The sequence below is a fragment of the Bombus fervidus genome, chromosome 4, assembly GCF_041682495.2.
Source record: "Bombus fervidus isolate BK054 chromosome 4, iyBomFerv1, whole genome shotgun sequence".
Taxonomy (NCBI): domain Eukaryota; kingdom Metazoa; phylum Arthropoda; class Insecta; order Hymenoptera; family Apidae; genus Bombus; species Bombus fervidus.
This window is the reverse complement of record NC_091520.1, coordinates 12,897,301-12,922,107: the sequence shown is the minus strand read 5'-3', so window position 1 is coordinate 12,922,107 and position 24,807 is coordinate 12,897,301. Positions and strand designations below refer to the sequence as shown.

Here is a 24,807-nt window from a genome sequence, read left to right as displayed (position 1 = left end):
GAGCTAAAAATATTTTTAACTGATATTTTTAGAGTGCGTATTTCCGCTTTACATCTTCGTAGTTTATCAAATCATTATCACGAGTCAGAAAATAACGGATATTATGATACTTTACGGTCTTCAGTCTCTTCCTGTCCTATCTATGTCGCTTGCTTGATGGTTACTGAAGTTAGAAATAAATTGAACGCGTGTTAGTATATCTATTTTTGAACGCTCACCCTAGAACAAAATCATGACCGCACATACTGATCGTGGCTAAGGTAGACCTGACGTTCTTTTTCTTCATCTCTTTTCACGGCACGACGTACCAAGCACTGATATTCCAACACACGCGTGTACTACTGACACCCTGAACGAAAGTGAAGTTTTGTCTCATTATCAAAAACGTGAACTCAAAGAGCAAATCGAGAATTCTCCCAATTACAATTTGTTACAATGACCAATCAATTTTAAAAGATTTCTTAATAAGTAAGTAAAATTACTTAGATAATATACAGCATAAACTCAAAATTGGAAACTTATATTTCTTCTTCATATAATACATAAAACCTTTGTTCAATATATATTGAATTTTTTGCATGAACATCTTGTTAGTACTCATTCAGATCTCCTATTATTATATTTTTCTTATCCTTCACTGCAAATTTCATAAAACAATCTTTTTACATCTTGTTATTTTCATAATTTAAAAGTGAATTCACATTAATTATAAACATAATATTATATATTTCACATGAGCATTTTATACTTAAACGTGTCGCTTTCAGTAGCAATAGGAAAATCTATGAAAAATTGTCAAATTTAAATCTTATCAAAATCGATTTTCGAGAACGATTATACGACATGCGTAACGACAAACAGTCGATAGAAGTCATTATGGTACACTGTGTAGATAACAGTTCACCTGTCAAATTTTTCTTGTTCTGAGGTTATCTCTTCGTATCCTAATTCTTAGAATTTTCCCAAGGCTTACAATGGGTACACGCCAAATGCGTGTAGAAATTCTTCTTTTTATCTTCACGATTCTGGGGTCATTTTCATTCGGAAATGCAGCCTCCGCACATATACACTCTCATCAGCACAACAAACAGAGCAGCAATGAAAGAACAGAGGATGGTGCATTTAGTCCACGAGACATGGACCATTATGCTGGAGGAGAACATCATCAGGAGTTTGATCATGAAGCTATTTTAGGTATTTTTTATATTATATTACATTCATAACTTATTACAGTAAAACCAAAATCTTATCAACAAAATCATGTTTCTGGCTTTTCACTTTTCATAGGAAGCGTAAAGGAGGCAGAAGAATTTGATAAACTTCCAACAAAAGAATCAAAACGACGTTTAGCAATTTTATTGACAAAGATGGATTTGAACAATGACAAATTTATTGAGAGAAACGAACTGAAGGCTTGGATTCTGCGTTCCTTTAGCATGCTTTCTGCTGAGGAATCTCAAGATCGATTAGAGGATGCTGATACAGATGAAGATGGTAAAGTCAGTTGGAATGAAATTCTTCAAGATACATATGGCACTGATCCAGAAGATTTAACAGTGGATGACAAACTTATCACTGATGACAAGCAAACCTTTCAAGCTGCCGATATAAACAAAGATGGTTATCTTGATACAGAAGAATTTAAAGCTTATACACATCCCGAAGAAACACCAAGAATGTTTCCACTTCTATTAAAGCAAGCTCTGGATGACAAAGATACAAATAAAGATGGGTCTATTAGCTTCCAAGAATTTATTGGAAATAGAGCTAAAGCTGAAGATAAAGAGTGGTTGTTAATAGAAAAAGATAAATTCGATTATGAACATGATAAAAATGGAGATGGAAGATTAGATTCTGATGAAATACTTTCTTGGCTTGTGCCTAGTAACGAGTGAGTAAATATTAATATAAAATATTTTTTAATTAATGACAGGAATATATGTGACAATTAAATATTTTAGGGAAATTGCAAGTGATGAAGTCGATCATCTATTCGCCGCATCCGATGACGATCACGATAATAGATTGTCGTTTGATGAAATTTTAGACCACCACGATGCTTTTGTTGGTAGTGAAGCTACAGATTATGGAGATCATTTACAAGACATTGAGCGTTTCACGGATGAACTTTGAAAATCGATTACTAAATGCATTAGCAAAATTTTACTTCCTTTCATAATAGCTGTCAAAAACTTATGGCTGAAAATATTTTTAATAATTCTTAATGCTATGCTTTCAGCTCTTATATGTTTTAGTATTCCTATTTATACTGCATTTAGAATACATCTATATTAACACTGGTACAACATCATTTACAATTGCACGAACTTGTTGCAGATACTCAACAAATAGTTTCACAAACCACAGTCTTCCAATTTTTACAAAAGTTTAGTGCCATATAAAGCATATTATACAAATCTTAGCACTTTAATATTTATGTTATAAAAGTTAGTATTGTTTATAAGAGTTACCAAAATTATACTATCTCATTTTTATTATTTATTATGTATAATAATCACTTATACGTGCATGCATTGATATCATTTTCTTTTCATAAACTTACAAACATAGGTGAAAGTGAGATATAAGAATTTAGAAAAATAGTAATTTAAAGTGTTAGATTTTACTGATTTTAAGAAATTATTCATTCAGTTCCATTCATGAATCATTTTCATCAGAAACTAAGAATATGTAAAATGATTTACGTTGTTGAATATTCATAAATACTCTTTGATGCAGTTTTGTCTACTTTTCATATTATGTGACGAATGATATGTAATGAAATTTTTTAAATAAAAAATACACTACATCTAACATGAGTTTTTCCTTTACATTATTGTAGGAAAGAATTAAATGATATTTCCTGATATTTTTTAAAAGACTATTTTCAAACTAGATCTTTCATGGTGGCGCTGCATTCCTAATTTATAGACTCTATGTATGCCTATAGCAGGAAGAACAACAGTAATTTAAGACTGTGAAAGGAATATATGTATTAACTGAGCTGGTATTAACTACAAAATATATTTTGTATTGATTTCAATACAAGGAATCCGGTAAAATGCCGTACGCGAATCAACCATCAGTTCATATTTCAGATTTAACAGAAGAAAATGTGAAATTTCAAGTAGAAGATACAGAATTAAGGTAAGATAGGTTATATTGAATGATAACTAAATTCCTTTCCGTTTTTTTCTCTTATTTTATTAAACTTTTAATTTTTATAGTGTAGCAAATAGTATGAGACGCGTCTTTATTGCCGAGACACCTACTATGGCCATTGATTGGGTGCAATTAGAAGCCAATTCAACCGTGTTAAGCGATGAATTTTTAGCACATAGGATCGGAATGATACCATTAATAAGTGATGATGTAAATAATTAAAAATCAATACTTCAATATATTTAAGATTTTTTAACGAAAACGGAAAGTTGGTATTAAAATTATTTAGGTTGTTGATAGGATACAATATACAAGGGACTGCCAATGCATGGATTTCTGTCCAGAGTGTAGCGTGGAATTCACACTTGATGTAAAGTGTACAGAAGATCAAACACGACATGTAACCACTGCAGATTTTAAATCCAGTGATCCAAGAGTACTTCCTGTTACATCCAGGCACAGAGAAGATGATGCTAGTGAATATGGAGAAACAGATGGTATATATTTATTTAAATATTATATCCATTACTTTTATAATGCATTATACAACATAAATTGACATACTCTTATCCAGAAATACTGATAGTAAAATTGAGAAAGGGTCAAGAATTAAAGTTAAGAGCATATGCAAAGAAAGGTTTTGGAAAAGAACATGCAAAATGGAATCCCACTGCTGGTGTAAGCTTTGAGTATGATCCAGATAATTCTATGAGACACACGCTATTTCCAAAACCTGATGAATGGCCAAAATCAGAATACAGTGAATTAGAAGAAGATCAATGTAAGCATCACTTTATTATAGACATTGATTCCATACTAAATTCAATCGTAAAATGTTTTAGATGAGGCACCATTTAATTGGGAAGCTAAACCAAACAAATATTATTTCAATGTCGAAAGTAGTGGAGCTCTAAAGCCTGAGAATATTGTCATGATGGGCATTGCAGCATTGAAAAATAAATTGTCTAACTTACAGACACAATTGAGTCATGAAGTTCAAAGCGATGCTTTAAGTATTCATCATTGAATGAAATATATTGTTAATATTTATATATTCTAAGATATTCTCTTTATATTTTTACAAAAATTAAAATTTAAATTGACATGACTTGTATTGCAATATTATTTCTGTATCATTTATTCCCATAATAAAAAAGTAAAATAAAACATTCATAATTTAAAAAAAATTAAATTATTAATTAGACATAATTTATATTTAAAAAATAAAGTTGTCTTTGGTTAGAAAATGGTATTTTTTTGTTTCTATAGTGGCCACGAAAACGCGTCTCCCGCCCAAATCTAGGAACTTTATTATACCGTCGCCTTGCAGATTATTTTACAAATGTCGCTGTGCCAACAAGTCGGTTGAACGTTTTTGTTCCATTCAGTGACAGAGAACTTAAATTTCTGATTGAGCTGTTGTAGGATATTAACACGAGAAACACTCGTGTGAATAATAATCGCACCATGTATATCAAACAGGTATCACAAAAAAGATTTAGAATATCCTCTAAGCTCCTGTCTATTTTTGCGCGGTTACTACAACTTCCTTTTGATAGACGCTCTTCGTTAGAAGTATGGCTACTATCGTTTAGTGTTAACACGCGTAAACATTGGTTTACACACAATGTCTCTATTCCTTTACATTCGGTATGAATATATTACGCGATTACACAGTTAGATTAATACCTTCAGTAAATGTAACCACACATGTAAATTTACCTACGTGCAGTGCCGAACATAAGTATTGGCACACCCTATAAAATGGAATAACTTTTTATAAAATTGGACCAAATGTCTTGGTTTCTTTTGTGAAATTAAAAGGATAATAGATATCAAACTTAGAAGGATTAGTGTATTAAATGATGCATAAAAAATAATTTTTTAAAGATGCAATTGGGCACAATCACGGTGAAAACAGTGAAAATCTCATTTTATCACCTTCTCATTTGAGCTTTTAATGAAAATTAAGAAAATGCGTCTTATAAATTTATGTCAGTTATACACATTGCTATGAGCTACAAACAGCTAGAATTGGTGAAGATCGTAATTTTTCATGACTTTCGGCCTATAACTGTATGTTCAAATAAAAAGGTTTATTAAAAGTTTGATCTTTACTATTTTCTTCGCGATTCCGAAAAATTGTAATTTTTCAAAATGTGTTTTATATGTCATCTACCAAATTAATCCATCTAACTTCTAAAAAAAAAAAAAAATCAAGTTGCTCTATCCAATTTTAAAACTGATATTCCATTTTAAGGAAAAGGCCAATACTTATGTTCAGCATTGTAAGTAATTAGAAATATGTGGACAAAAACTTTTATGTAAGGGAACTTACAATTTTAAGACATGCAATTCATATCTATACGCAATGAATCTTTCTTTGATCAGGTGATTATACAAGGTTTCAAGTCATATCGTGAACAAACAGTGGTAGAACCCTTTGATCCAAGGCACAATGTAGTAGGTATGTACATATATTTCATTTACATCACTTTAATGGTATATAATATGTTTTTTAATCAAATTTATGAATGATTTCTCTGAATGTCAAGTTGGAAGAAATGGTTCTGGCAAGAGCAATTTTTTTTATGCAATCCAATTTGTTTTGAGTGATGAATTTTCTCATCTCAGACCTGAACAGAGACAAGCTTTATTGCATGAGGGCACAGGACCAAGAGTTATTTCTGCACATGTTGAAATTATATTTGATAATTCTGATGGGAGATTACCGGTATGTAAAATTTGCTATTACATAATTTTCATGCATTATTATTTATTTAACAACTTTCTGTTGCAATTTCTACCTTATTTGTTCTTATAGATTGATAAAGAAGAAGTATATTTGAGAAGAGTAATTGGCTCAAAGAAGGATCAGTATTTTCTTAATAAAAGGATAGTAACAAGGAATGATGTGATGAATTTGTTAGAATCGGCAGGATTTTCAAGATCGAATCCATATTATATTGTAAAGCAAGGAAAGGTATGCTTCATGGTGTGTTTGTGATTTATAAAAACGGGAAAAATATGATACATTGCATTGTGTAGATCAATCAAATGGCAACAGCACCTGATTCTCAAAGACTTAAATTATTAAGGGAAGTAGCTGGTACTAGAGTATATGATGACAGGAGAGAAGAATCAAAATTTATTTTAAAAGAAACTGAAGGGAAACTAGAAAAAATTCAAGATTTTTTAAGAACTATAGGTAAATTATTATTTAAGTTAATGATGTCGTTTTGAAAAATAGTTAATAATTTATAATTGCATAATTGCAGAGGAACGTTTAAAAACGTTAGAAGAAGAAAAAGAGGAACTTAAAGAATATCAATGTTGGGATAAACAGCGTCGATGTTTAGAATATACAATTCACGAACGAGAGCTCAAAGAGAATAAAAGAAAGTTAGAAGATCTGGAAAAGTCTAGAGCTAATAGCGGGGCTGAACAAGCCAGATTATGTGCAGAAGCAAAAACTGCACAGGAAATGGTGAGAGCAGCAACAAAGCGTCTTAAGGAAGCAAAGAAAGAAGTGCAAACTGCAAAAGAAGAACGGGATACACTAAGGTAATATTCTTAAGATTATATGTGAATAATCTAAAACAATTGTTTATGTTAGTTGTAAATTGAAGGTAAAATTTTCAGTGCTGAACAGCAACAATTATTAAAAGAGAAAACTAAGTTAACATTAACTATTAATGATTTATTGGAAGAAGTAAAAGGAGATAATGATAGTCGAAAACGTGCTCAACAAGAATTAGAAAAATTAAAAGTAAACATTGCGGCAAGAGAAGCAGAATTAGAAGAACTAAAACCGGAAGTAAGTTATATCATTATTAATATGCTTGATAATAATTTCATTTATAATTATTATTTTAGTATGAAGAAATGAAACGTGTTGAAGAGGAATGTACGCGTGAACTACAATTAAAAGAGCAAAAACGGAAAGAATTATATGCCAAGCAGGGTCGTGGCAGTCAATTTACTAGCAGGGTATTCAATACAACTCAATTGTATGCAAAAGATATAGGAAATTTCAATAATTTATTTTAATAATTCCTTCGTGTTAGGATGAAAGAGATAAATGGATACAAAATGAGCTTAAACAACTTACCAAACAAATTAAAGATAAGGAAGAACATGAAAGAAAAATCAGCGAGGACTTAAAACGAGATGCAGAAAAACAAATTACTTTAGAAAAAAAGATCGAAGAACACACACGCGAAATGGAACAGCAACGAACTTCGATAGACGAGCATAATAAACAATATTACGAACTTACCAAAGCAAAGGATCAGTGTCAAGCTACTCGAAAAGAACAGTTCGTTTACTATGTAGCCTTTTTTATAATTAAAGAATTTTTACAAAATATAAGCTAAATTTTCGTTGTAGATATCGACAAGAGAGTGTATTACAACTCAATTTATCTGGACTAAAAGAAGATTTGGCCAAGGCAGATCAAAGCTTACGATCTATGGCTGGAAAACCTATTTTAAATGGTCGAGATAGCGTGCGGAAAGTGTTGGATACATTTCGGTAAGCATTATTTAAGTAGTTTGAAAATGTTGTTTTCTAATGTACGTTTTCTTTCCAGAACTCGTAAAGATATGGCCCATGAGGTAAGTAGTTATTACGGGCCTGTGATTGAAAATTTTAGTTGCGACAAGAGTGTTTATATGGCTGTAGAAGTGACTGCAGGAAATCGTTTATTTCATCATATTGTCGAAACTGACAAATTTGGAACAAAAATTTTAAAAGAAATGAATAATCAGCGTCTTCCTGGGGAAGTAACATTTATGCCTTTAAATCGACTCCATGTAAAAGATATAGATTATCCAGAAACCGGTGATGCCATACCTATGATATCACAGTTAAATTACGATCAGAAGTATGATAAAGCTATGAGGTAAATAATAGTAAAATTTCTAGTAATACATTTAATTGTTATAAAATTATAAAACAATAAAATACGTAATATTTTTATGTTTAATTTTAAATGCAGGTATATATTTGGAAAAACATTAATCTGTCGTAATTTAGAGGCCGCTACAAATTTGGCTCGTACCTCGGGTTTGGATTGTGTGACTCTTGAAGGTGATCAAGTATCCTCAAAAGGATCTTTAACGGGCGGATACTTTAATACACTAAGATCCCGGTTAGAAATACAGAAAACTAGATCGGAGTTAATAGCTCAAATTTCATCTCTCGAATCTCAGTTTTCTACTCTTAAAGAAGAAATCAGAAAAGCGGACCAAAATATCAGTTCTTATGTTAGTGAAATGCAAAGGACTGAAACTAAAAATAGTAAAGCTAAGTAGGTTACTGAAAGATGAAAATGAATGTTTGTATGGAACATAACAATTAGAAATCCGACAATTTTCTTATTTTTATAGAGACGTATACGATAAAATGAAAGCAGAAATACGACTTATGAAGGAAGAATTAAGTGCAATAGAAAGATACCGCACACCGAAAGAAAGGAGTCTAGCGCAGTGTACATCGAGTTTAGAAGCAATGCGTGCAACGAAAGAAGGCTTGGAAAGTGAATTACATCAAGAACTCATGGCACAATTGTCTGTTGCTGATCAACGTCAAGTTGATACATTAAACGATGACATAAGGCGATTAACAAAAGATAACAAAGAAGCATTTGCTAAGCGAATGCGATTAGAAGCTGAGAAAAATAAATTGGAAAATCTGTTAACCAATAATTTGGTCAGAAGAAAAGACGAATTGGTTCAGGCATTGCAAGAGATATCAGTAGAGGATCGACAACGTCAATTAGAATCATCAAAAGCACAACTAGGGGATATTGAAAAAAGATTAGTGAAAGTAAATGCAGATTTTAAAGCTCAGAATGAAAGAGTAACAAATGCTATAAAGAAGGTAAATATAAAAATTATTACCTAAATATATTAAGCCTAATACATGTTATATATGTATAAAGTCCTTTGTAGCAAAAAGCGGAATCTGCAGAGGTCGAAAAGTGGAAAGCCAGGGAAAAGGAAGCACAGGAAAAGATAGAAGCAGATGCTAAGGATCTAGAGAAACTAGCCAGCAAATTGAACATTTTACAACAAAAAATAGTAGAATGTACACAAAAAATTACCGAACTTGGTGCATTACCTAGTCAAGAAGTATATTCCAAATTTAGTACTCTGACTACTAAACAGTTATTTAAGGAAATGGAAAAAGCAAATAATCATTTAAAGAAATACAGGTAAACTAACAATAAAATAACACATATAGAGATACGAAAATTTTTTATGTTATGTTACAATAATTTCTATTATTACCTTTTGTTTTAGTCATGTAAATAAAAAAGCATTAGATCAATTCATGTCGTTTAGTGATCAGAAAGAGAAATTGGTAAAAAGAAAAGAAGAATTAGATAGAGGTGATGAAAAAATTAAAGAGCTAATGTCAGTACTTGAACAACGTAAATGCGAAGCAATTCAATTTACATTCAAACAAGTATGTAATGTAATTTTATTCTATGCTTACATTGTGGTACTGTTTCGCCGCTTACCTTTTAACTGTTACAAGTGAAGCACTCAAATCGTTCTTTTCATACTTAGGTAAGTAAATATTTTAGCGAAGTGTTCAAAAAGCTTGTACCATCAGGTCATGCTCAGTTAGTTATGAAAACAGCAGATGGTGACGAAGGAGACGATACGACAACAGAAGCAGCTGATTCTGATAGATTTATCGGTGTTGGTAAGAAAAGATGCAGCTTCCTATTTTTGTTAGTAAACAATAAATAAATGAATCATTACGAAATTTTTTTTGGTACAGGCATACGAGTATCTTTCACTGGTCATAGAGCTGAAATGAGAGAAATGAATCAATTGTCTGGAGGTCAAAAATCACTTGTAGCATTAGCATTGATATTTGCTATCCAAAAATGTGATCCAGCGCCATTTTACTTATTTGATGAAATTGACCAAGCACTAGATGCGCAACACAGAAAAGCTGTAGCGGATATGATCCATGAACTTAGTTCCGATGCACAATTTATCACAACAACCTTCAGGTAACTTTCTACCATTTTTTCTGAATTAATATATAATCTCTTATACAATCACATACATAATTAATTGTATTATAGACCAGAATTGCTGCAACACGCGAACAAATTTTATGGTGTCAAATTCAGAAATAAAGTTTCTCACGTTGTATGTGTAACACGAGAAGAAGCAGCAGATTTTGTAGAAGACGATACAACCCATGGTTAATGTAAAATATGAATTATTTATAAATTATATCATCGATCTGGAAACAGTTATTTTTTTGAAAAGTGAGGTTTATATAGGGTGTAAATTAGCTGAAGTATATTGCGTTTACTCTTTTTTTTTTTTACAACTTTTTTAAAAATAAAACTGCACATTTTATGTTAATGTACCTGTTTAGGGAACAATGAATAATCACTTTTATTTTACATTGGTAAGTCACAAAATATTTATATACTCTAAACATTTGTTACTTTGCTTTCTGTATTTCTTGATTGTTAAAGATATGTATAAATCACATTTCAATGGCTATCATCCATTTAATTTCAGCTGTGATATTGAAACTGAAATTGTCGAATAGAGCATCACGTAATCATGTAAATAATTCACTAGTAACGTAAATGAATACAGGAAATTTTTATTCTATTAACAACTGTGTAAAAGTTTATATTTGTTTTTCTATTGTATTTAAAAACGAATTATAATACATATGCCAAAAATCGTCGGATTTTTATTTTTGAGACAGATTTACACCAATATGAAGTATGTATATGGAATATTAAAAAGACAATTGTTCCATGAATTATAAAGAAAAGAAATAATTGCGTTCAATTGAATATCATTCCTCCTGCTACTTTTCTTTACGTTGATTAGTTAAGCTATCATGCATACTTATTACCACGTTTTCTATTAATTCTGGTATAACAATACCATTGATATCAATAAAATTCGCAACAGATTTTGTAACACTAGTTTCATTCACGTTTCCTGTGGCTGTACTTCTGACGGATAGTACAAGATTATATTTGTCATCATGTCTCTTTAAATATGAGCTTGCTTCCCAAACCAGATCTGGATTAAAACCTGCTGGATCTCTGAAATAAAATATGATAATTTGCAACTTATTTATAGTCTTAGCAAACAGTAAATAATATCAGATTTAATGTACTACCTTTCAATGGCAACGACAAATATACCCTTTTCTTTGTATGCTGTGTATAAAGTCAAAAGTGCCATTAAAAAGAAATATAACGAAACACAAACAAGTAACACAGGCTTTGATGCAGGGAAAGGATATAAATAATCACAAAGGAGGGCAACAATTGCAACTATTATAGCAATTCCACATAGAGCTAATCTTCCATCCAATAAAGCAAAATTCTCTATGTAATTGTATTTTTTTGTAAGCACATCCTTAACTGCATCATCTAATGCATTCTTTACTGCAGATCCATCCCATTTGTTGATTTTGATTACCTGAAACAATAAATTTTAGAAAAAAATTAAATTGTTTAAGCAATAAATTAATTAAATTATTGTATGTTACAGTAGCGTCTCTTCAATACCGGCGAACACAAATTTATTTCGGACATGTATAAAAGATAAATTGATAATGATTAGAAAAAAACATAACGTTATTTCGAATAAATTCCCATTAGTAAACACAGAAAAATGAAATAAATTACAATTTTTATGTTGTTGAAGCGTCATACGTGGCGTGTTCTAACACATGTTATAGCTAAGTTATATATCAATAAATCTTTATACTGGTGCTAGAAAATTCAGAATACACACTTTACTAAGCATTCATTTATTAAAGTCAAACAATTAAACTTACAAGATTTTCTGCATTCTTATCCGGACTCATCTTAACCACAATCTTGTAACAAAACAGTTATAGTTATAACTATACTAATTCAGTATATAGAGTTGTACCAGAGATGGTCTCTAGTTGTACACGTCAAATCATTAAATCTTCTGGTACATTCATACCACTCTAAGAATACTTTTTTTTTTATTATGTGATAGTCGGTACATGATTTATCACATTTTTATCCTTATGAATGATTAAAAGAAATGTAGAAAAATTATTTCTTAAGATAAATTAATAAAGATATCGTACATTGAACGCTTTAAATTATAATTAATTACAGAGAGTTAATTATTATACTAGTCTCTGTGGAACGTTGGCAAACTTGCAGAAGGAAGAGTTCGTATTTTGATTGTTTAAGCGTGTCAAAGGATGTATAGTTCTATGTTTCTCATGGATATAGCAATATATGTCTATGGTATTTCTTTAGTTGTCAAGTTAAAGGAGAGGAAAAATGGCGGATGAAAATGAGGATCAATGGTTGTATGGAGATTCGACTGACGGAAAAGAATACACACCAACGTCTGCTCAACCAGAAAGCCAAGAAAATGATTCGCTTCCTGCTACAATACAAGAAAAGTCAGAAACCTTGGAAGATCAAAAAACAGAAAATGTTCCTGATGCACCAACAGAGGTATACCTTTTCTAACCTATTCATCCGGTTATTGCTATTGGATTCCATTGAAAAAGTTGAATAAAGATAAATACAATGTACTAAATGCTTAAGCTTTTTTGATACGGAATATATGCGTGATTAGAATATCAATAAAGATATTTTATCATAATTAAAATATACCTTATTACTCGCACAATATAACCTATTTGAGAGGTAAATGATCTGAAATTAAGTACAATCTTGAAATGACATTTATTTTCATAGACGCCTGAAGAAACAGAACCACAGGAGGAAGAGTCTCCTCGAGCCGATAATGTTCAGAATGAAAACAATACAGAAGTGAACAAAAATGGTGTAAGAGAAGTTTCCAGCCAAGAAGATGGTGAAGCCGCTAGTGATTCGGATTCCGATGACGACGTACACGTTGTCATAGGTGACATTAAATCGACCCCAGCATATGGTAGCCTCAATATCAAACGAGGAGGATTACTCACAAATGCATCGGGAGTACCAGATAAATTGAATAAGCAACCTGGAAAATTTAGTATAGATGAATTTGAAACTATAGGCGTTATAAATGGAATGCCTGCTCATGAGTTTAATTTAGATCAGTTAGAAGACAAACCTTGGAGGCAACCTGGTGCAGACATTACCGATTACTTTAATTATGGCTTTAATGAAGAAACATGGAGAGCTTATTGCGAAAGACAAAAGCGAATGAGAAGTGAGTCTGGAGTAGGATTAATATTGAATGCAGGAGGAGGCGGTGGTAATGCAGGCAGCATGAGGGTACCTCAAGTTGCAATTACTAATGATAACAGTAAATATTCTGGTATAATGGGGCCAAAAAGAGCAGGTCCGCCTCCCGGAAGAAAAATGGCAGGGACAATAGATGTAATTGGTAGTTCAGGTTTGGCTTCCAGAAGAAATCTCGATAAATCTCCGCCAAAAGGAAATGTGATACAAGTAATGACTGCAGATAGGAGAGAGTACTCTAGGAAGCCAGGTTATCCTGATATGAGTGTGCCACCTCCAGGAGCAGGAATGCCTCCTGCATTTGATATACCTCCTCCTGGATACCCTGGAGAGCCAGCTCCTTTTTATATCCCAGAAACAGACCCATATTATCAAAGCTATGAGCCTACACAAGATAACCAATGGGGCAATGATCCGGTATATCTCAAACAATCTTATTTATCCTACCAATCTGATCTTTCCACTGCATGATGTCAAGCAGTAAGTAGCTTTTTATTTCTAAAAAAAATTTGATTATTCTTTTTACTTTAGACATGGCAACCGACAAATTTAGCTATTCCAATGACAGAGGGAGAAGATGATAAAGATACTGGCCCAAAAACGATACCAACTATGGTTCCTCCTACAAATATTCCTCCTATAATGCCACCTAGAGATTCTCGAGATCGTGAAAGAGATCGAGACCGAGAAAGAGATCGCGACAGAGAGCTAGATTCGATGGGACGGGACAGAGAAAGAGATAAGGATAGAGATCGCGATCGTGAGCGTGAAAAGGATTCTATGATTAGAGAACGAGACAGAGAAAGAGACTCGATGTCGCGAGATGAAGAAAGAGATCGTGACAGATCTCGATCTCAGTATCGACACAAAGACCGGTAATGAAGCACTGCGGAATTAAAATTTGATACAGTGTCAATAGAATAATTACAATACTTGCCATATTTTTGTTTTAGACATCGACATCGATCCAGATCGCGATCTCGTAGACACAAATCTAGGTCCAGAAGCCCAAGTCGGCGTAAGAAGAAATCTAGACGCTCTGAAAGAGAACGTTCTAAAGAAGAGAGCGAATAAAAATAAGAAAATATGTATTTACAAACATCCGTGATCACATTGGTATGCTGAATTTAAGATGTCGATTCATTTAATAATGTAATTTTTCATATGTTACTTTCAAGAATATATGTTGGTACAATTGTCGCACGAATTATCAAGAGACAGCGACAAATCATTTGATCGAGATTTGTATGACATTCTCCGCGATCCTAGCCAACAAATAAGTTAATAGACAGTAACAATAAACTTTATCTTTAACGATACGAAATGTTCATTACAATCCTCATATTTAATGCGTATTGTATACGCGTTACACTATTTACAATACACTTGTGGTTGATAGATCTACAAGGAAACGGGCACGGGACACCAAAACTACTAAGATTTGCCATTCAATGTATGGTTTTATATCATAATGTTATTACAGAAATGGTATTTTATAATAATTAAAAGTAATAGTAGTTTATTGGTAAATCACTCGGGAGTGAATTGATCGATACTCATACCGACTACATAGACGGACTCGTACCGATCGATGCGTACACGCGCGAGTTCTTTTTTTCTCTTTTTGTAAATTCAATTATACCACATTTTTTTTGCATCAAATCTTTCCATTTTTCATTATCATTAATATCATCATACATAATGGAAAAAAATGTTACATTTGTACAGCCATCATATACACGTTACATTTAGAATACCGTTAATTCATTATTTTTTTCGAGTGTGTAAGTGTGTAAAGGTGTAGTGTATACCTGATGCATTAGGTACGTCTACTAATGAGTAAAATGCTAATCAAGACAAACTACCAGTACGGCTACCTACGTTTTAATTTCAATTTTCTTATTTTCGAATAGTTATTTTGGAATTTTAAGCGCGCTTTCGAAATTTAAAGTGATCCACTGAACTATTTGTGAATCCATTAATGAAAATTTAAGAAAAGTAACAAGTGTTCAATAGAAGCGAGAACGTAGATCGCCCTACACGTAAATTGTCTCGAATCATCGGTGTAGGAGATGACAATAAATAATATTTAAGGTAGGTATTTCTTGTATACAAAAAAAATGAAAAAGAAGACAAAACTCGAGCAACAGAAAGCATATATATAATTATCATACTAATTAATTAATGCATCTACTAGTTATAAGGTTTACAATACGAACAAATACCATTTAAAAAATATACTAAAGAATATTTAACTCGACTAAGTAAACGCTTGTAGTTTTATTTAGTGCGACAATTTTAAAAGGAGAGCACTTGCGGTTGTAAAAATGCAATTGCATTGACACGGTTTGTCCTTACTTTTTACTTTTAATATTTTTTTTTTTTTAATAAACAAAAGAAAAATACAGCATTTAATACAAAACGATATACAAAATAAAGAAAAGAGAATAAAGAAAAAAATAAACGCATAAGCAAAAAGCATGAACACTAACGACGAAATAAGTTGGAATAACGTTTGATTCGAAGTAACCGGAAATGCACTGGATCCAAAGAGCAAAGCTTGAGCAACGAGAAAATCTAAAACATCGCGAGAACACCGAATCGATTGAATGAACAGGAAAATGTGGAAATGTTTCTTCATTTCGTTTTGTTTTCCTTTTTTTACTTTTTTTTTTTCGTTTTATTGTAATAAGTTATCACGACATCCTCCTTTCACATTATATTCAGATTCGAAAATCCTTTTTATTTAACGTTCTAGAAAATATGAAATACAATCGACAAAGACGCTAATTAGTATATAATAATACCGTAACGATGTGTATCGTTCTTGGAAATAGTTTTACAATACATATATATCGGCGGAAACGCTTTGCATATTGTTGGTTTGACAGAACGTTTAACGTAAAGCCGCAAAACAGAACTCTTTGGACCTGGGCAATGTTAAGGAACCGCTACCACCACGAGTCAAAAAGAATTCGTATATCCCAATTAAAGAATCTATCAACAGAAAAACAAGAATGCGATAATTGATGAACGAACGAACACGGTATGTCGTTAAACAAGAAAGGAACAAGTAATCGTGGGAAGAACAAAACTTATTGCATGAAACCGTTCGTCTTCTGGCTTTCATGTGCTCGTAAAAAGTGATCTCGCGTGCGTCGCTTCTCGCGTACTTTTTATGCTCGAAAAATTCCGGTACGTCGATTCTACCATCGACAAGTGACTATTTAAAAAAATCTACGCTCTTTCTTTATTTTATCGAGGAGTGAGTGTATATTACTTATTTCTTATTATTTCTTTCTTCTTTTTCTTTTTAAACGTTTTTCTTTCGAGGTGGCGGTTTGTAGTGGCTCTCTTTCGTCGCTAGTGCATTTTTTATAAACCTTTTTTTTTTGACATGCTCTCTTTCGTTAGCTTTTTCCTTTTTTAGTTTTTACTTAAATGGTACAATGACGTATTTTTTATCATTTTTTTTTTTTGTTTGTCTCTTTAATCTACTCGCACTGTTCTGCCTGCTTGTAAAAAACATCGTCGAAAATGATTTTTTTCGTGGCTATTTCATCGTTTCTACGTTCTATACACTAATATACAAGTTATGTAATTTTTGTTTTAATCCGTATGCCTGTCCGTCCCACTTATCTAATTATCCGCTAACATGGAATACATTTCTTGTTCTTTATATCCCTCTGCATCTACCGTGTGTCCCAGAAGCATCACCGGCTCGTACATTGCTCGCGCGATTATCGAACAACAATTGTCTTTTTCTTTTCCATTTTGTTCAACGTATGAACGACTGTTATCATGAAACGATAATGTTAGCAAGAAGCTAAGAAAATAAGAAGAGAGCTTTCAAAAACGTCACACCGTGTTGTCACAAAATTTCACACCTCTCCTCTCCAAGCGAATCGAGCAACGCAACGTATCAAACAATTTATAATTACAGCTTATACATGCTTCGTATATATTACAAACAGCTTACGATTTAGCCGATGACGCCTTTTTCTTTTCATTTCGCCGAAATGAACGATATTTAATTCGCAACAATGTACACGCGCATACGATTAAATATCAAAAGAAAAATCACGAATGACACGAGTCGACCCGCGTGCAAGTGTAAGAGCCAGTGGCGTGGCAAACGAGTGTACGCATACATATATGACATATATCTGACAAATATATACGATATATATATATTTATATATATATGTTCAATTAGCCCTGCGAATCCGTGATTGTTTCGTGTAACCGTGTCGACGATAGACGTGTACGTGTATAATGTGAGATTATGTAATGTAATGAAAATGACGATATTTCTGCGGTGAGAATAGCGCGCTACTGTACATCAGTCTTAATATCAGGGCGCACCATTCCCGTGGATGTTCTCTACGTCCTCTTCGTCCTTCCTTGGTTCACGCGTGCGACCACGCGCGTATTCGCGTCCCGTCATCTAAACAGGCAACCAAAGGAACGCCGAACGGTGAACCAAGGATGTTGCGAATCAATTTTCTATTTCACGTTTTCCTTTGTTATTCGATTAACTGTATAGCGCCATGGCAGTTGAAACCGGTGGGTGCGAAGATGAAAAATGAAGAAGAACGCGGTGTCTTAGATCTGTGTGCTTCTTTCGCGCGTGTATGTTTGTGTGTGTGTGTGTGTGTGTGTGTGTGTGTGTGTGTGTGTGTGTGTATTGTATTGTATGTATTCGCAAGCTTGCATTCAACGAAGAAAGGTAAGCTGCTGCTTTTTTTTCGTTGAATACTTGTAAACAGATACCGTGGCATATCATCACATCACCAAACAATATCGATCTTGTATGTCTACCTATGCGTGTAGGGCATGCGTGATATATGCACATGTAGCGTATACGTGTGTGTAGATGAGTGTATGTTGCGTGTATGTGTACGATCGAGTGTGTTCTACAAGTGGGAGGTCGCAGATCTTTCATATATATATAATACAATTAGCATGTAGTATTAAAATCATATACAATTGTTACAATATTTAAATAGTACTTATTACATATATATCATATATCGATAGTTTTTAAAGGTTTTAGGTATACATATACAGATATATATATATTTATATGTATATATATGTATAATCAATTATTTATAGGGTTGCTTAATTGTCCTCCTCTTTCGGATCATATGCGTTCCCACCGGGAATCCTTTCTTGATTTTGCGTTTTCTGTATATTTTTGTTTCTTTATCATGATGTTCACAAGATACCTTCAAGAAAGAGTGGCGTGTGTCCAGGTATAGATGGGGCGAAAGAGAAAGAGATGATTGTATCTAAAGTACAAATATTAAAGGCTTAAAGGGAGCGCAAAGGGATATACGTAACGCAACGTGGGAACGCTGTCATATTACTTGCACGATATCTCTGTATATGCCGAATCGAGTATCGTATTGATTGTTTGCAGATAAATGTCGATATATAAAACAGTAGTCAATTTATCTTTCGCATAAATTTCGTTTAATCGACAAATCCTCGTCGTGCCCCTCTTGGTGAACAATTACAGTTGCAAGAATTTAGAGCGGGGCATTTAACTGAAATTTAGACGGAACAGTAAAAAACATTCGTTTATCAAATACTGTTCCATGTGATCCGTTACATATACAGGGATATTACGACACGAAGATGCTCCTTTGATAATGTGATCGGCGTGCGCGAAACTTCATGAATACGAATTGTGCTGCGGCGAATTTCAATGGTTTTTGTCCAATTGAATTGCTAGATTGGGATGTTTACACGCCTTCTATTAATTGGAAGAGACGAACGAATCGATCGGTCGTCTTTCTCCTGGTTTTACTTTGCTCTTTTCTTCGTTAAAGGCAAGAATAAGTTCGATACTGTTTGCGTTACAAATCCCGCGATTCGGATCCTTTATTAACAAAATTTTTCATTACTCGGTGACGAATCGTATAATAGCACAAAAATTTACAAAAAGACATACCAAACTGTGTATACAGAAATACTGAATAATATGTATCGCACTTTTACATATTTTACAAAGAGTACACGCTCTCAAGGAATAGGATGTACGATTCGCTATAACTAGACAAATTTCGCAGACGGATCTGAGATCGCACAATCCGTAATGCAGGAAAAGAACGAACGGTGAAAGAATACAAAGTTCAAAGTTACAAAAAAAAAAAAAAAAAAAAAAAATCGAGAAACCGTCGTGTGTAATGTTATGTGTACCATGAACGTATAATTCCGATTTTTCCATCTTTTTCCCGCTCTTTACGTTTTGTTTTATACATGATGCACGTGCACATCGTAGAAGTCGCGCAACCAATAATTATTTCATCCTTCTCGCGCTATATAAAAAATTTACACTATTTATAATCAAAAGTTATTGATGAATTTCTTTTCCATTCCTCAGAAGCTTAAGTAGAGATGTGTATATATATATATATAACACGGCAATAAGGTTGTCAACCTATCGCTAAACATTTGCACTAAACTGTTTTTTTTTTTTTCATTTTTTATCTTTTAATTAAAGTAAAGATTCGTATCTTTTCTTTTATTCTTGCTTCGAAAGGGCAAAATGAAAAAGCCGGAGCATAAAAAAATGTGTTCGTACTATTTTATGTATCATATTTATAAAGCGTTATATACGTGTGTTTGTCATACTTGTGTTTGCATATATGTATATATATATGCATGTATGTATGTATGTATATATATGTATATATATGCACATATATATGTATATATATATGCACATATATATGTATATATATACGCATATATATGTATATATATGTATGCATGTATGTATATATATATATAAAAGTGTGTATAAAGCAATTATTAGTAATAACAATAATAATCCGTAGAGGGAAGGTAATCAAACAATATTGATAATTATAGCAGAAATAATAATAATAATAAGAAGAAGAAGAATCATAATAATAATGATAAGAATCATAATAAGAATATTAATAATATAATTATAATAATAATAAAAGTATAATAATAATGAATAACCTTAGCTGATAAGACATGAGATTTTGCGTTCGATTTTTGCTTCTGTTGAGTGACTCTTCGGTATTCATTTTTTGCGTTTTTTTTCCTAACTCGACAGGGTGATTATCGATGGTTCTATTACAAATGAGATGTTGAATTCCGACGTTTAATTTACAGATGATGCGCGCGATTTACACGGACGAAGGAACTATCGTCATTCCTTATTAAATATTAATACAACATATTAACGTCGCATATTTATGTAACCCGCGTTTTAAAAACGGCAAAGTATCCTGTCGGCTGAGGGTGAAAAGTGGCGGTTGGAATGTCTCTGTCCTGTATATGTTGAGTTTTTCCGTTTCGTTATATCGTACATGTGACACTGTTTTTCATCTTTAATTTCTCTTTTTTTTTTCTTTTTCTATGTCCTCGATATTCTTTTGTTTGCTGTTCGTGGCTCTAAAACGAGCAGCCTCCTCTCAGCGATTTCCGAAAAGATCGAATTCATGTGTGGGGAACGGTAGCTCGCGTACGTTATCATCCATTCTCCACGAGTACCAGTACCAATCGATCGAATTACTCAGAGAATCCGTGGGCAGATTGGAGGGAAGCAAACGAGAAAGAACGAACGGTCGTTTAAAACCCGATAAGTACTGAGTCTTACGCACTTCCCCTCCTAAACATTTCCAAACATTTCCTCCCTACTTTTGAACCTGTCGCGCCATTATTACTTTTTGACAGCAATCCTCCAGCAAAGACGAAAGAGAAAGAGAGAAAGGGTTTACCTAAAAATTTGTCAATTTCGTTAATAAATCGTTATTTACAATATGTTACAAAGAAAGCGGCTATTTTCTTCCTCTTCTTTCTTTTTGGCTCTTTCCTTTTCTTTCCTTTTCCCTTTTCTTTTTCCCATCTTTTTTGTACAAAACCCTGACGGACCTTGAGTTGTTTGCGCTGGTTCCTTCTATCTTTCTTTTCTTGTTCCTCTATTTTTTGTTTCGTTTTAGAATTCTACACGTTTAACATCTAAGTTAACAAAATATTATACATTGTACACAGTTGAGATACAACTCGATCTTATTACAACTACCTATCGGCTGTGAGAATGCAACACGCAACGAACTTCTTCTTTTTACGAATGTATACAAATAGGTGTGGCAAATGTGTGGCGCACACGAACGTCGAATTTAAAAACTTAGCGAGATTTTCTTTTTGTACAACCGTCGAGAATCTCTCGATGAAGAATAATTATATACATACATACTCGTGAAGTGATTTAGATGAAACGTTCTACTTCGAAATGCTGTACCGTTCTTCGAATTTTTCGAAAACCCTCTTAAGAACGAGCTACAGGTTATTCCAATTTTGTCTTTAAAAATGGAATAATAAATCTTCAATTTTGATCTCAATTTTTATTCCTCTAGGAATACGTCTTAAATAAATATAAAAATCCTCCTACGCAACGAAGTATGCGAGAATGTCGCCGAAATGAAGTAAAAGTAGTATATAGGTGAATTGTACAAAAGAAAATCCTTCGGGAAAGAACACTATGAAATTGATTATTTTGATCGATGAACTGCTTCACAACAAAATCTTAGGAATATAGAAAGTGATGCAAAAATATATGATGCATGCACGATGTACGAAGCTAATCGTTAAAGCGAACCAGGCGATTTCCAGGATGACAGAGAGGAAAAAATATACGAGAAAATATAGTTATGCGTGTCCTTTTACAATGCGGAAGTTCGATTAAAGGGAACAAGTACGATGTTATTGAAAACAGCTGAGAGGTGCTCTTTCCAACCGTCTGTGTGATCAGTATATATAATACAATTGAAATGCTTGATGTGTATAATATGTTTGAACTAATGTGTGAACGTGTTGTAAAGGCGTAGGGAAAGAATGGCGCGAAAAGATATAGATACACACGCATTGGGAATATTAATTTCCTGACGTTTTTCTTCTTTTAAAGAACGCGTTATCATTTATACAATGTACAATGGATCTCGGTTACGTTCAAAAATCACCGCGATAATCGCGATGGCTGCGATTATTTAAAAATGGAAGGGAGTTATCGGGGATGTGGATCAGAAGGGGTAGGATTTTTGGATGAATTCGAACATAAGTGATTTCTTTTCTCTAGAGTGTTTCCTTCGTCAAAAATCTTCATATTTTACAATTGAAAAGTATGTATAAATGTATGTGCCTGTACGTGTATAGAGGGGGAGATCGATGGGGGTGGTTGAAACCATTTTTAAAACGGTAGGAGAAAGGGAAATATTAACGTATATTGATCGAGGGTCAGCAGCATTAGAACGTAAATCATATTTAAATTTAATATAATTAGTAATTATTATAATACACGATATTCACAAAGTGCGTTAAAAAGGAGAGAATTCCCGTGAAAAATAAAATATTCGTTGAATTTACGGTTCCTCACGATAAGGTTGTCACGTCGTACCTATACACATTTGTTATTTATTTATATCACAATTTACAAAATTTGGGGATCTCAGGAATAGGAGAAAGGAGAAACAGGGCGGAGGGGCAAGGATCGGGAGAAAAGGGATGCAAAAAGGATGTAAGAGAGTAGAAAAAAAAATGCTTCGCGCTCTAGAGCGACAAACGTAAAAATGAACAAAGGAGAACCGTGCTAACGACTTGATGTCTCTCCTCATTGTTTTGTTTCTGTCTTTTAGTTTCATTCTTTTCATCTTGTGTTAAATTCTGTCTTCGAGAGAAATACACACATATACATAATATACTGATTCATCTTCCAAATTTTTATAAACGTAGAACGAGTAATAAAATCGATTTCTCTTTTCTCCTCTTTTCTTTCTTTTCCTTTTTTCTTTCTTTTGCGAACAATTTGAAGCAATCAAGGGGGCAGATCAGCGGTCAGGTCAGGGATACTCAGTTTCATTCCCATGTCAAATGCTATGCTAGATTTAATCAACATATCTGTAGCTCCTAACCTCTATCGAATCTGAATCGATATTGATTCAATGATCGGACGTATACCGCACAAACACTATTTTCAGCGCGAGAAGATAGTACGGTACACTTGCGATCAAGACATTTCGTGCATGGTGTTAACGGCCATCGCACCCTCATTACAACTCGATATAAATGCATGCAGCTCTAAGATCTATCCTAGCTGTCTAAACACAATTTTCTCTTCTTCAAAATTTTTGTTTTTATTACCGAGTTTTAATCGCGACGAGCCGTATGACTCACTTAAATTCTCCTCTCGCTCTTTCATTGTTTTATGCTTTTCTCATAGGTGTTTAAATGTTTACCAGAGGGCAGAGCGTATGCTCTTTCAAAAGAGTGCTGAGTTCAAAGAAGTTAACTAACGATTTTACCCAAAATGAGGGGGAAGTATGTTATAAATTGTTGAAACTATCATGCCGTTAAAACTGTTCTAAAACTCATTGAAAATGAGTGGCGTTTAAAATACAATCAGCGATCTCAGCACTAGTTTCTTTTATATAGTTGCTCGAAGCTTATCCAGCACGTGTGAAGAAACTCGGCTCTCGAACGTTATTAATGCAACTTTCGCGACATTTCAATGTAAATCGCTATTAATATATTACTCGGCAGCACGTTTGATTACTAATAGAAAAAATGCACTGTACTAACGTTATTTTAGAAGTTGATTTTTCCTGACACACATTTGACCTAAAAATTCGTTCTTCTCGTACCGTAATTTCGCGTTGTCCATTCTTGTTAATCTGTACAAATTGTTAGCGTCTCTCGTTCTTTATGGTTTTGCAAAAATAAGAAAAATTATCTCGGTAGTTCTTGTTTTTCATCTTAAATGGATACGCGTGTGTTCTCTTCTTTCAGCTTTATAGTTTCAAGAAGGGACAACGTGACAAGCGGCACATTGAAATGCATTTTTTTTTTCTCGTCCATTATATGTTTAATGGCGATAGATACGTTGCATAAATATTACGTAGATCTTAGTACGTGTTTTTTGAACGTACGAAGATCCTCAAGTTGTTACTTTCCGAAACCGTACGCTTATAAAACCTGCGTTGGCTGCTGAGCTGGTGTAGATACTGCACCAGCAGCAGAAGCAGGCGGTCCAATAGGACCAAGATCACCTCCACCACTCGTAGCACCAGCAGGTGTTGCTACCCCCATCGCGGATGCAGTTTTCATGAAGAATTTCTCCAGCTTGACAATGATGTGCTTGCCATAGGTGTACTTGCGCAAGCTACCTAAATGTGGGCGGATCTTGTGCATCAATACTTTACGTTGTGCTGGTTCTGCTACATCGATCATTTTCTGAACCACGTAGTTGGCATACTGATCCTTCATCATGACGTTCAATGCGCTATTTCGTAACAAGTATAAAAAGTAGGCAGTTAGTGGCAAGTACAAACGAATTTTAGCAATGAAGTTGCAACAAA

General features: G+C 33.3%; 6 protein-coding genes across 14 annotated transcripts in view; 4 read left to right on the top strand and 2 right to left on the bottom strand.

Annotated features, from left to right (window-relative positions):
• Nucleotides 1–44: 44 nt before the first annotated feature.
• LOC139986147 (reticulocalbin-2) lies at nucleotides 45–2,814 on the top strand. Of its 3 annotated transcripts, none has more exons than XM_072001236.1 (4): nucleotides 45–190; nucleotides 968–1,194; nucleotides 1,288–1,891; nucleotides 1,962–2,814. In XM_072001236.1, exons 2-4 carry the CDS (start codon nucleotides 975–977, stop codon nucleotides 2,131–2,133), a joined length of 996 nt encoding a protein of 331 aa, XP_071857337.1. In that variant the 5' UTR covers nucleotides 45–190; nucleotides 968–974; the 3' UTR covers nucleotides 2,134–2,814. The 3 variants fall into 3 exon arrangements, with proteins under 3 accessions (XP_071857337.1, XP_071857335.1, XP_071857336.1); XM_072001234.1 differs by lacking the exon at nucleotides 45–190 and adding an exon at nucleotides 197–468; XM_072001235.1 differs by lacking the exon at nucleotides 45–190 and adding an exon at nucleotides 197–468 and having other exon boundaries at nucleotides 956–1,194.
• Nucleotides 2,815–2,934: 120 nt separating this feature from the next.
• Rpii33 (RNA polymerase III subunit RpII33) lies at nucleotides 2,935–4,270 on the top strand. The gene is made up of 5 exons (XM_072001237.1): nucleotides 2,935–3,147; nucleotides 3,228–3,372; nucleotides 3,452–3,659; nucleotides 3,737–3,943; nucleotides 4,005–4,270. The coding sequence occupies exons 1-5, from the start codon at nucleotides 3,062–3,064 to the stop codon at nucleotides 4,187–4,189; spliced, it is 831 nt and encodes a 276-aa protein (XP_071857338.1). The 5' UTR covers nucleotides 2,935–3,061; the 3' UTR covers nucleotides 4,190–4,270.
• Nucleotides 4,271–4,486: 216 nt separating this feature from the next.
• On the top strand, nucleotides 4,487–11,135 carry Smc3 (structural maintenance of chromosomes 3). Of its 5 annotated transcripts, XR_011799585.1 has the most exons (19): nucleotides 4,800–4,874; nucleotides 5,554–5,629; nucleotides 5,718–5,896; nucleotides 5,987–6,145; nucleotides 6,211–6,370; nucleotides 6,441–6,726; nucleotides 6,805–6,979; nucleotides 7,039–7,152; nucleotides 7,230–7,480; nucleotides 7,552–7,695; nucleotides 7,754–8,065; nucleotides 8,162–8,473; nucleotides 8,553–9,045; nucleotides 9,117–9,379; nucleotides 9,468–9,633; nucleotides 9,738–9,876; nucleotides 9,955–10,192; nucleotides 10,268–10,602; nucleotides 10,719–11,135. XR_011799585.1 is itself a non-coding variant. In XM_072001217.1 (18 exons), exons 1-18 carry the CDS (start codon nucleotides 4,630–4,632, stop codon nucleotides 10,392–10,394), a joined length of 3,609 nt encoding a protein of 1,202 aa, XP_071857318.1. In that variant the 5' UTR covers nucleotides 4,487–4,629; the 3' UTR covers nucleotides 10,395–11,135. The 5 variants fall into 5 exon arrangements, 4 of the variants coding, with proteins under 4 accessions (XP_071857318.1, XP_071857320.1, XP_071857317.1 ...); XM_072001217.1 differs by lacking the exon at nucleotides 4,800–4,874 and adding an exon at nucleotides 4,487–4,644 and having other exon boundaries at nucleotides 10,268–11,135; XM_072001219.1 differs by having other exon boundaries at nucleotides 4,792–4,812; nucleotides 10,268–11,135.
• On the bottom strand, nucleotides 10,827–12,131 carry Spase25 (Signal peptidase complex subunit Spase25). The gene is made up of 3 exons (XM_072001244.1): nucleotides 12,007–12,131; nucleotides 11,341–11,645; nucleotides 10,827–11,263 (listed from the first exon to the last, which is right to left on the bottom strand). Exons 1-3 carry the CDS (start codon nucleotides 12,034–12,036, stop codon nucleotides 11,020–11,022), a joined length of 579 nt encoding a protein of 192 aa, XP_071857345.1. The 5' UTR covers nucleotides 12,037–12,131; the 3' UTR covers nucleotides 10,827–11,019.
• Nucleotides 12,132–12,427: 296 nt separating this feature from the next.
• Fip1 (Factor interacting with poly(A) polymerase 1) lies at nucleotides 12,428–18,411 on the top strand. The gene is made up of 4 exons (XM_072001221.1): nucleotides 12,428–12,673; nucleotides 12,920–13,828; nucleotides 13,943–14,286; nucleotides 14,365–18,411. Exons 1-4 carry the CDS (start codon nucleotides 12,494–12,496, stop codon nucleotides 14,483–14,485), a joined length of 1,554 nt encoding a protein of 517 aa, XP_071857322.1. The 5' UTR covers nucleotides 12,428–12,493; the 3' UTR covers nucleotides 14,486–18,411.
• Nucleotides 18,412–19,269: 858 nt separating this feature from the next.
• Nucleotides 19,270–24,807, bottom strand: part of Pum (pumilio) — a 63,397-nt gene continuing 57,859 nt past the window's right edge. For all 3 annotated transcript variants that reach the window (XM_072001212.1, XM_072001215.1, XM_072001214.1), the window contains one exon: nucleotides 19,270–24,731. In XM_072001212.1, coding sequence (XP_071857313.1) covers nucleotides 24,416–24,731 — 316 coding nt within the window. In that variant the 3' untranslated portion in view covers nucleotides 19,270–24,415. The remainder of the gene's footprint in view (nucleotides 24,732–24,807) is intronic.